The 12,709-nt window shown below is 31.2% G+C and overlaps 1 protein-coding gene across 1 annotated transcript; it reads left to right on the top strand.

Annotated features, from left to right (window-relative positions):
- The first annotated feature begins 202 nt into the window (after positions 1-202).
- On the top strand, positions 203-2,048 carry LOC111302067 (putative aspartyl protease At4g16563). Its single transcript, XM_022898005.2, has one exon. The coding sequence runs from the start codon at positions 347-349 to the stop codon at positions 1,751-1,753; it is 1,407 nt and encodes a 468-aa protein (XP_022753740.1). The 5' UTR covers positions 203-346; the 3' UTR covers positions 1,754-2,048.
- Positions 2,049-12,709: the final 10,661 nt, after the last annotated feature.

Genomic DNA, 12,709 nt, shown 5'->3' with positions numbered 1-12,709 from the left:
GCTAGTACAGGTTTAGAGCTTTTATCATGGCTGGTTGGGCTAGACGGTGACAATAAAATAACTTATCACGTCCCACTGTCCACAGTTTTATCACCATGTGCCCCGTCACATTCTCCTCATGGAATTCACAATATTATCCTGACAAACTCGCCTACACCATCAACATGGGCATTAAAACATTGTTCTTGGACAGTTTTCTTTAATCACAGTTGAGCCAAATTTAACACCCAAACCTACCTTATCAAACTTTTTCACTTATATTAAAGTAAGCTGATCTCTCAACTCCAAAAAGATCTTCACAAAAATATCTTCTTCTTTGCAGCCCAAAAAGCAAAAAAAGTAAACCATGTCTCCTCCCTATGTTCTCTGTTTGTTATCTTTTCTGCTCTGCATTTTCCCCACCATCTCCTCTGCTTTGTATTTACCACTCACACAATTTCATACCAACCCATCTCGAGATCCATTCCAGGCCCTCAACAACCTTGTCTTTTCCTCCTTAACAAGAGCCCATCACCTCAAAAACCCCAAAACAACAACCAAAATAGGTGCTTCCCCCACCACCACTCCACTCTTTTCTCACAGCTATGGAGGCTACTCCATTTCTCTCAGCTTTGGTACTCCTCCTCAAACCATCCCTTTCGTCATGGACACTGGCAGTGACTTCGTTTGGTTCCCTTGTACTAATCGCTATGTCTGCAAAAACTGCTCCTTTTCATCCTCTCCCAAAACGAATATCCCATCATTTATCCCTAAACAATCTTCTTCCTCCAAACTTGTTGGCTGCCAAAACCCAAAATGTTCTTGGATCCGCCACACGAACACAACCCAATGTGATGAATGTGAAAACAACTCCACTCCCCAAAACTGCACTCAAATCTGCCCTTCTTATCTTATCCTTTATGGCTCAGGAACCACGGGAGGCGTTGCATTATCTGAAACCCTGAATCTTGGAGATAGAACTGTGCCCGACTTCTTGGTCGGATGCTCCGTATTCTCTTCTCGCCAACCCGCTGGCATTGCCGGATTCGGCCGTGGCCTTCCTTCTTTACCTACGCAACTTAAGCTAGATAAATTCTCCTACTGTCTCATCTCTCGGCGTTTCGACGACTCTACCAGTAGCAGCACTTTGATACTTGATAGTAAGTCGGATTTTGATAAGAAAACGAATGGTTTAACCTACACACCCTTTCTCAAAAACCCAATTGTCCAAGGCAAAGAAGCCTTCAAAGTTTACTACTACATTGGTTTAAGGAAGATAACAGTAGGTGGCCACCACGTTAAGGTTCCCTACAAATATCTTTGGCCTGGAAATGATGGTGATGGTGGCACTGTAGTGGATTCTGGCTCAACTTTCACGTTCATGACACGTGAGATATTCGAACCTGTAGCTGAAGAATTTGTAAATCAAGTTAAGAATTATAGTAGAGCTCGTGATGTTGAGATTTTAACAGGGTTGAGGCCTTGTTTTGATGTAAAGGGTGGGTTGAGACCGGTGGAGTTTCCTGAGTTGAGGTTGCATCTTAAGGGAGGTGCTGAGGTAGCACTGCCGCTGGAGAATTATTTTGCGGTGGTTGGAGACGGGGCGGCATGTTTGATGGTGGTGACAGATGGCGATGTAGGTGGAGATGAGAATGAAGTGGGGCATAGTGGACCAGCAGTGATATTGGGTAGTTTTCAGACGCAGAATTACCATGTGGAGTATGATTTGAGAAATGAGAGGTTAGGATTAAAGCAACAATTATGTATAGAGTAAAAATCTATATATGTTTCAAAATGGTCTTCAATTTTCTTTTCCAATTTATGGAAGGAGTGGTTGACTTCTTAGAATTTGGTAAAGAATTGTTTGTTTCTAGAGAAAATTGGGGAAGGAAATTAGAGTTAGTATTTATCTATAGTTTTGTCTTTTATTTATTTTCATATCTCGATTATGTTGAGACTGTAGGATTCATTGCTACTTATTTCCCTAATTAAGTTCTTCTTTTTAACTAGTAGCACTTTGATGTTGAAAAGGTGAAGATAGCTGGTTGGGCAACGGGTCACTATTGAGAGGGGCATAACACTTTTCATTCTAATACATGATTATGATATTTATATTTATCATCGTACACGTATCTTTCCAATAATATTTTTATATATTTATCTTCATGTTTTACAGATAACTCGAATTTCATCTAAATACTCTATTATAATTTAAAAATAATAATAGAACAATTTAAAAATTATATATCACAAATCTACTCTAAACGAATTCAATAAAATCTAAAAAAAATAATTTGATTTGATAAAGTGACAAATTTTTTTTTGATAAATATATATTATTTTAATTATAAAAAATATTATAGGTATATATTAAATATCAAATATTTTGCGAACGTGAGTATAAAATTTTGTCTAAAGTAGATAATACCTGAAATCGATTGCCCAATTTTTCTAATCGAGTATAAAATTTTCCCTATATTCATATTCATTCCGAGCGAGAAACGAATAATTTGTTAGGTATGAATGAAATTACCATCTATATTTTTTATTGTTCAATGCAATCACTACAAGAACACTACTCATTGTTTGAGTCTTGAATTCTCCCCTTTTAACTTCCTTTTTTTTTCCTTTCTGGAGTGGGGCTGTTGAGGCTGTTGGGGCGCAGAGTACTGTATTACTCTTGTGTTTTTCAAATTTCGTTTTTTTTTTAATTTATAAGGGATTAGTTTCACAAACTCTATTAATAATAATAAAAAAAAAAAACTAGAGATTAAACCAGTGACGGATTCACTTTTAGTAAGAGAATGTTTATGAACATTCCTAAATATTAAAAAATAACAAAATTTAAAAGAAAAATTTTTATTGAACACCTCTAAAATTTCCTTTCGACACCCTCAAAGATGAAAAAAATTTTAAAAGATAATTTTTCCTTAACACCATAAAATTGATAAATTTATTAACAATTATATATGTTGGGATTTGCCTTGAATCTTAGAATCCCACATCGAAAGTTAAGTAAGTTTGAATTTGTCTTGTATCCCACATCGGGAGTTTAGTAAAGGTATAAAGGGTTTCACCCCTATAAATAAGATGTTTTGGTTTTAGTTTAGTAACCCCATAGAGTTAGACACCAAGAGAATAGCTAAGTGAGTAGGCTATTAAAGGGTGTAATTGGTTTTGGGTTAAGTTTTGAGTAAGGAGTTTTAGGAGACTTTTCTCATTCTAAAAGTCTCACAATTGTAAAGATTTATTTGATAGTGGATTAAGTTGGAGTAGGCCATTTTGAGTTGGGCCGAACCAAATATATTTGTGTGTTCTTATTCTTGATTTGAGCTTGTTATTTTGTGTGTGGTTGCTGCGCGTAGGTATTGTTGTTTTTCCCTACAAGTGGTATCAGCGCGAGGTTCCAGGTTCGAGGTTTTAGGTTCGTGGGTCCAAGAGATCGTGAAGCAGTGTTTGAAGATGTCTGAAGAAGGTATGTCTGGTATGTCTATGCCTAAGTTTGAGATTTCGTTATTTGATGGAAAGAGTAATTTTATGTTATGGCAAAGTACGATTCAAGATCTGTTAGTACAACAAGGATTGGATCAGGCATTGGAGAGTAGTAAGCCTGAAGGAATGTCTGATGCTAATTGGAATAGGATTCAGAAGAAGGCTGTTAGTACTATTAGATTGGCGTTAGCTCCAGAAGTAAAGTACAGTGTGTTGACTGAGAGTACTCCGAAGAGTTTGTGGGATAAGCTTGAAGGTATTTATGCTTCGAAGTCGTTGACTAATAGATTATGTTTGAAGATGGATCTGTATTCTCTGAAGATGGAAGAAGGTATGAGTCTTCATAATCACCTGAATGAATTTAATAAATTGGTTTCTCAATTGTTAGCGATTTCTGTTGATGAGTTAAAAGATGAAGAGAAGGCTTTAATTTTGCTGTCATCTTTGCCCAAGTCTTATAGGCCTTTAGTTCAGACTGTGTTGGTAGGCAGGTCTACTTTGAAGTTGGATGATGTGACTGCCCTGTTGCGTGAGAATGAAAGGTTTATGGGAGCTCAGAACTCATCACCTGGGGGGAGTACACTAGCTGTAGAGGGTTTTGATCGTGGGAGGACTCAAAAGAGGATTGATGGATCAAGATGGAGATCCAAGTCAAGAGACAGAGATTACAGTGATGTAGAATGTTATTATTGTGGTGAGAAGGGACATATCCAAGTGCGCTGCAGGAAGCTGAGAAGGGATATGGCTGCTTTCAAAAGGGCGAATGATGAGAAGAAATCAGATGAAGAAAAGAGTGATACTGCTGCTATTTTGTCTGATGATGATGATGTTGTTTTGACAACTTGTGTGGATGAGACCCAGACTTTGAAAAGTGACAAAGGTTGGGTTTTAGATTCAGCTGCTACAGTTCATGTTTGCAATGATAGGAGCTGCTTTGTGGAGTTGAATGAGAATGAAAAGTATGGGGATATTGTGATTGCTAACAAAGAAAAGGTGCAGATTCAAGGCATTGGGAGTGTTCGCCTTAGATCTCACAATGGTGTTATTAGGACACTTCGTCATGTAAGGTATGTACCAAATTGTCACTACAATTTGATTGCTTTGGGTGAGTTAGCTTCTCGGGGATACACATTTTATGGTAGTAATGATTGGTTGAAAGTGTATAAGAATGATAGTGTGATTTTACAAGGGAATATGGTCAATCACTTGTACATGTTTGATGGAGGCTCAGTTGCTGGAATGCCTGTGATGAAAGAAAAGAAGAAAGGTAAGCATGTTAGCTTTGCAGATACTGTTGAAGTGTTTGGAGATTCAAGTCAAGGGAGGATTTGTTGGGATTTGCCTTGAATCTTAGAATCCCACATCGAAAGTTAAGTAAGTTTGAATTTGTCTTGTATCCCACATCGGGAGTTTAGTAAAGGTATAAAGGGTTTCACCCCTATAAATAAGATGTTTTGGTTTTAGTTTAGTAACCCCATAGAGTTAGACACCAAGAGAATAGCTAAGTGAGTAGGCTATTAAAGGGTGTAATTGGTTTTGGGTTAAGTTTTGAGTAAGGAGTTTTAGGAGACTTTTCTCATTCTAAAAGTCTCACAATTGTAAAGATTTATTTGATAGTGGATTAAGTTGGAGTAGGCCATTTTGAGTTGGGCCGAACCAAATATATTTGTGTGTTCTTATTCTTGATTTGAGCTTGTTATTTTGTGTGTGGTTGCTGCGCGTAGGTATTGTTGTTTTTCCCAACAATATATATATATATATTATAAGTGGATATCCAAAAAAAAATCTGATCCGCCACTACATACAACATAACTTTAGAAACTAGAGATTAACCATACAATTAATCCATATCCTGGAAAACAGGAATCACCTATAGAATAGAAGTCAATGGTTCAGGAGTCCACGTGGCCAATCCGATTTTGCATGAGCGCTACGTAAAATCAATCAAAAGTTGAATGAAATATGAAACAGAAACATTTGAAGACTTGAAGTTAATATCCATATCACAAATGGCACTATAAGAAAATAAAATATTAGTGACAGTTTTATAGTGACGTTTCACTTATAAATACCATTAGTTTTCGTGTTTTTATAAAATTTACGACGTTTATTATCAGAATGCTACTAAATATTTAAATAACGACATTATTACTTATAAATGTCACTCAAGACTTAATATTAACAGTGTTTATAGACTAAAACACCTTGAATAATCCTGTTTTAAAATTTTAAGTGAATATTAAAGGCCTTTTTTTTTTTTTCAGAAAATGGCTTGAATAATCCCGTTAAAAAATTGATAAAAAATTACTGAATGCATTTTTGGTAGGCAACACCTTCAATAATCCTCTCATAAAAAAATATATGCGATTATTGAAGGCATTTGCTACAAGAAACGCTTTTAATAATTCCACCAAAAAATTTTACAGGCTTATTGAAGGTATTTTTTGTCAAAAATGCCTTCAATAAATATCATATCAAAATTTTAGGATCATACGTATGTTAATCATAAGGTGGTAGGTTCAATCTCTCCCTTTAGCTTTTTTTGAGTTTTGGCAGAGATTATTTATAATTGATTATTCTAGGCATTTTTTGGGCAAAAATGCCTTTACCAATTGCTTTAAAAAAATTTGGAGAGAATATTGAAGACATTTTTTACAGAGAAATGCCCTTAATAATCCATACGATAAATATTGAACTGATTCTTGAAGGCCTTTTTTATTGAACTTGCCTTCAATCATCCAATAAATAAATTTTTAATTTGGATTATTAAAGGCGATTTTTGTCAAAAACACCTTCAATAATCCATACACAAAAGTTGGAACGGATTCTTGAAAGAGTTTTTGGCTCAAAACGTCTTTAATATTCAAGCCGATAAATTTGAATGGTCGAATTATTGATTGCGGTTTTTTTCAAAAATACCTTCAATAACATTTTGTTAGGGATTATTCAAGACATTTTCAACAGAAAAACGCCATTAATAATCCATACGAAAATTATGAAACGGATTATTGAAGGCGTTTTTACCGAAAGTGCCTTCAATAATCTATTCAATTAATTTTTAGTTGGTACTATTAAAGGCGATTTTTTTAAAACACCTTCAATAATCCATACAAAAAAGTTTGAATGGATTTTTGAAGGTGTTTTTTTCCTAAAACACCTTTAATATTTCACACAATAAATTTTTAGGTGAGATTATTAAAAAAGATTTTGGTTAAAAATACCTTCAATAACATTTTGTTATGGATGATTCAAGGCATTTTCTTGCTAAAAATGCCTTCATTAATCCCATCAAAAAAATATTTTTGACATTGTATATGTCAAGTCAGTTGTAGGTTTATGCCCAAAAAACATTAGAAGTCAATTGTATATTTATGCCCAAAAAATATTTGGTTTATATATATGATACTTCGAATTACATTTTGAAATTTACATAGTGAACATTGTTGTATTTCAATAAATTGACCACACATTTGAATTTAAAATTGTAATGTTGTCATATTAATATACTTTTCTGAAATAATTATACCCAATAATATATTAAGTACACATAGTGTATTCATATTAAGTATACCAATAATATTAAACCAATACCCTAATCTACAAACTTAAATTTTCCATTCAACATGGCATGTTAAAAACACTATAATAATTTGTTCCTCATATATTTACATTCAACCAATAATGTCTAACCTCAAGATTTATCAACATTGATAAATGATAATACATACTCACACCATTCTTTACGAACTTCATCTAGTTCCTCTACCGTGAAGCTTTATTTACCCTCCCACTAAAAAAAATTAGAAGTAAATGTTAATAAATGAGAATATAATTTAGCTTTTTATTTTTTTGAAGATATAACGAGTTTATGAAATTTATACTAACCTTGAATGGTGTAGTCATAAAATCATATAAAACTATCTCTTGCATAAAATGAAAGACGTAATATCTACATTCAGTATTACTGGATTGACAAGGTACCTAAAAATTAAATTGAGTGGGTTTAGGAAACATTTATTTATACAAACTCAACATAAAAGAATAAATTTCACATTTACCGATAATGATACCTATTTGGATTTATTTATCTTCTTAACGAATGCAGATATTACCCTATATTGAAAAGAAAAAAATTACTTAATATATAAATAAAATTACTTATGAAGAAACAAAAGATATATAATACAATAAAGTATAATACATCTTTATAAAAGTTTGAATATCGGGGTTAGGCATCACCGTTGGATTAATCGAATTAAGTAAGTATGGCATTAAGGATTTGGTGTCAATCACAATAAACACCAAATGACAACTGCAAAATAATAATAATAATATACTTAGATTACACATCAAATCAAATTTGGATAAGGTTGAAATATAATTTACTGCGCATTATACATGACCAAATAATAATCGACCGATCTTTTCATGTATTCAATCATATGATTAGCATAATAAGTGATTGTGCCACTTTGCTCACTAATGAAGTTGGGGTCAATGAATTTAAATCTGTTAGTCAACTATCTCTTATCGATCTCTCTATATAAGAAGCTGCACGATAACAATCAATAATGCTAGTTAATATTATACCGTAATATAGATTAATACATATTGAATGTGCATGTTTGTATTTATAAGCTAACCTCATATAAGCAATAATATCAACAGCTGATAATTCATTCAGTTCATAAAATTCTTTAACCTCATTCACACTAATGAAAAAAAATGATGGTTTATCAAATAACCCTTCCTCAGACTCAATGGTTATGAAGTTTTCTCCCGATAAATGCTCTAGCAAATAATTAGCTAACTCATTATGGTAGCCTGAGCAAGGGTCATACTCTAAGTCCCAACATTTTGCTACAATATTTAATGAAATATAAGTATTAAAACTAAATCAATAAATATAATAAATAAATTAATATTAAACTTATAAACAAACTCATATTTCATAGGTGGTAGCGGAGGATGGGTTCGTTTTCTAACTTGTAACAAAAGCTTGTCCTATGTGGATGATGCTATCAGACTGGCCTACTGACATGGTATGCTGTATTACTGCCAACATGACCTCCAAAGTAGTGAGTCTTTGTTGTTACTCATTGAGGCATTGCTCCTAGTCATCAATTCGTTATTGTTGTTGCTCAATGATTGTTTTATATTATGCATTTCTCATTCGCAAGGCTTTGGGTTGATTACTAAAAAACTTTGATGGCAAGACAAATTTACCAACCCCATGAACCCAACCAAGCCTTTCTTTAGTGCCTAATGCTAAAGACAATGGATCTTCACCATATTGGGTTGCCAGTTCACTAGATTTGACTTTGACAGCATAATCATCCTGAAAAATAAAAATAAGATAGGTTGTAACAATAAATCTATACAAGCTAGTATACAATCATGCATACAATCACAATACCAATCATACATGGTATTAAAAAAATAGTTATACATACAATCTTTTTTGTCATTTCTTCGGTTACTTTATCTGCAAAGGATCCATTCTTTCGTAAATGTCCTTGTTTTCAGGCATTCCATCTAAAAACTTCGATGCCAGAGCTCGCTAATTCCTATTAAATTACTATAATATAAGAATCAGAATGTATGAAATAAATGTTCATAAATGTTTATTAATGAGTGTAAAACAAGTGTGTGAATACATACAAGCTCATACTTCACATTTGCATATCCCTTTCTCGCTATCCGATGATGATATTATTGTTTGGCCTGAATGTTTCGTTGGTTTTCTTTGATTTTCTACAAAAAAAAAAAAAATTACATCAATCACATATTAAGATCAAAGGATATATTGCATAAAGACTTATAAACAATTTTTTTGGTAATAGGTTTGCATACTGAGAAATCTTCTGAAAGTCGATTATCGAACAAAATTTATCAAATCTTCAACACTTATTACATCTGCATATGACACAGGTGGAATAACCAATACATCACCTTGATCAGCTAGTAGTAAAATATATTGGGTTGTCAATTTATTTTTAAAGTCTCTGAATATGAATCAACAGATTACAACACAATCTTTTTACAGTCAATTGAGACGTTGAACCGTTCCTAAATAATTTAACATAATTAGTATGAACACATTGAATTTTAATTAAATAATAATTTAACAAATTTTATGAAATAGTTAAATAAACATACCACAATCGACTACCATATATCATCCTTTAGATCATCAGGAACTCATCGTCAATTGGTGTACGTAATTGAAATCCTACTATGGATAACGATTCCAATATGAGTAGCCAACTTGGTAGCTCTTTTAGACACAGGCTACCCACTTTGATTGAAATCAACGTGAATTTTTGTGTCACTCACTTTAATTTATTTATTTGGGCCCCTTCCATTTCTTTTTTAACCTATAGGTGTGTCTTGCACATGTTTAATAGAAGGAGAATGATGTTGTTTGGAATCCATAATACCTACAATTTTGATCATAATTATACGAATTACACAAAATGATCGTCTAAATTTAACACTATACATAATTAAATACAATCAATACCATACTACGTACAGAAATATCATTTAGCAAACTAATCAATAATGTACTCAGACATACCCTTCAACAAACCATTCAGAAACACCATTCAACAAATCATTCAACATACGATTTAGCATACCAATATCATACAATACCATTCAACAAAATAATATCACACAACAAAGTTCAGCAAACCATAATATTTAAAGAAAACTACACAAAACAACATACATACAATGAAAAGTGCTTGGATGACTATGCTTACGGTGAAACTAATAAAAAAATATATATGCATATGTAAATAGTAAAGAACTGAAAAAAATAGCTTTATCGAATAATATAAATAATACAATAAACAAAAAAATAAAGACATACCAGTAAATAAAAAGGTACGCACCATTGATTTGTTAAAAATCGATGGTGACGATAGGGATAAAGAAACCAAAAATCTGATAAAATGTGTTTAGAGGTTTGGTTTGGTTGATTAATACAGCTTTTAATCGTTTTCTATACTAACAATTTGTGATTTCAATATTCAAGACAAAGAAATAAATATAAAAATTATTATTAAATGCATTTTTTTGAAAAAACAATGCATTCAATAATCTCATTAAAATTTTAGTTAGAGATTATTGAAGCTATTTTTTACTAAAAGACACCATTAGTAATCCAAAAAAAAATTCAAAGAAAATTATTAAAGGCTTTTTTTCTAAAAAAAATGCCTTTGATAATTCTGAACAAAAATTATTGAAGGCATTTTTAGTAAAAATTACCTTCACTGATATTCTCGTGATAAGAATGGGGAGAATTATTGAAGGCTTATTATGTAAAAAATACCATTAATAAATTTCTTGAAAAAATTATAACAAATTACTAAAGGCATTTTTATGGAAAAAAACGCTTTCAAAAATCTTATTAACATTATTGAAGGCGTTTTAAACTAAAAGATGCCTTTAATAATCTCAAAAATTTTTAAAAGAAAATTATTGAAAGTGTTTGTTCTCAAAAAATACCTTCAATAACTATGTAAAAAAATTAAAACGAATTAGTAAATGTGTTTTTCTAGAATAAACGCCTTCACTAACCATTTTAAAATTTGAGTAATTAAATATTGAAGATGATTTTTTACTAAAAGACACCTTTAATAATCTCAACTATTTTTAAAAAGAAATTATTGAAGGCGTTTGTTCTCAAAAAATACCTTTAATAATTATGTATAAAATTTTAAAAAATTATTGAAGATAGTTTTCTAGAATAAATGCCTTAACTAACTATCTTAAAATTTGAGTACTAGTATATTGAAGGTATTTTTCAATAGAATATGCCTTTAATAATCCCAAAATATTTTAAAATGAAATTATTGAAGGCGTTTGTTCTCAAAAAATACCTTCAATAATTATGTACATAAATTAAATAGAATCAATGAAGGAATTTTTTTAGAATAAACGTATTCATTAACTATCTTAAAATTTAAGTAGTGGAATATTGAAGGTATTTTTCACCGAAAGACACCTTTAATAATCTAAAAAAATTTTAAAATAAAATTATTAAAGGCGTTTGTTCTTAAAAAATACCTTCAATAATTATGTACAAAATTTAAAAGAAATTATTGAAGGTATTTTTTAAAAAATAAACACCTTTACTAACCGTCTTAAAATTTGAGTATTGGTATATTGAAGTCGGTTTTTACTAGAAGACGCCTTTAATAATCTCAAAAATTTTTTAAATAAAATTATTGAAGGTGTTTATTCTCCAAAAAATACCTTCAATAATTATGTAAATAAATTAAAAAAAATTAGTGAAGGTATTTTTCTAGAATAAACGTCTTCACTAACCATCTTAAATTTTGAATAATGAAATATTGAAGGCATTTTACACTAGAAGACGCCTTTAATAAATTCTTTCAAAAAATAAAATGAATTAGTCAAATCATTTTTCTGGAATAAACTCCTTTAATAACCCCTTAAAATTAGCCTAGTATAATATTAAAGGCGTTTTGTACATAAGACGCTTTTAATAATCCCAAACAATTTTAAAAAAAAATTTATTAAAGGTATTTTTAGTAGAAAATTATCTTCACTGATATTCACAGATAAAAATGAAAGAATTATTGAAGATGTATTATGCAAAAAATACCTTTAATAAATACGTCATAAAAATTAGATGAAATTTACGAAGGCATTTTTGGGGTATAAACGCCTTTAATAATCCAAAACAATTGTACTACGACTCTGTTAAAAGCGCCTATAATATATTCAAAAAGTATTTAAAAAAAATTATTAAAGGCATTTTTCTTAGTAAATGCCTTTAATTATTCGATCCAATAAAATTATCCCTAAACTTAGCACATCAAATCACCAACTTCAAGCTTCATCTTTATTATTTTACTATTTCTCTTTTCAGACTAACTACAATTTACTTTCCCTTTCCTTCAGCTTTTAGTATTCGAGCATTTTTTTTTAGAACCCTATTTTGAGTTTTCATTAGTTATTTACTTTAGCTTTTACTTCATTTGACTATTGCTTCAACTTTTACAATTCATGATTTTTTTTTGTTTAAACAATTTCCTCCAAAACTCACCTTTCTCAAATACCCATTTGTAACCCATCATCCACTTCCCTTTCCCTTGCATTTTTTTTAGGTTTTCTTTGTATCTGTTTTACCTTATTTCAATCTCAACTACAAATTCTCTTGGGTACTGTCAATGTTAGCAGCTCTGTTTTAACATTCATAATA

This window comes from Durio zibethinus, chromosome 15 (genome assembly GCF_047325235.1).
Source record: "Durio zibethinus cultivar Kanyao isolate XHJ-2024 chromosome 15, ASM4732523v1, whole genome shotgun sequence".
In the NCBI taxonomy this organism is placed as follows: domain Eukaryota; kingdom Viridiplantae; phylum Streptophyta; class Magnoliopsida; order Malvales; family Malvaceae; genus Durio; species Durio zibethinus.
The sequence above is the reverse complement of the archived record's forward strand: the minus strand, read 5'-3'. Positions and strand labels throughout refer to the sequence as shown.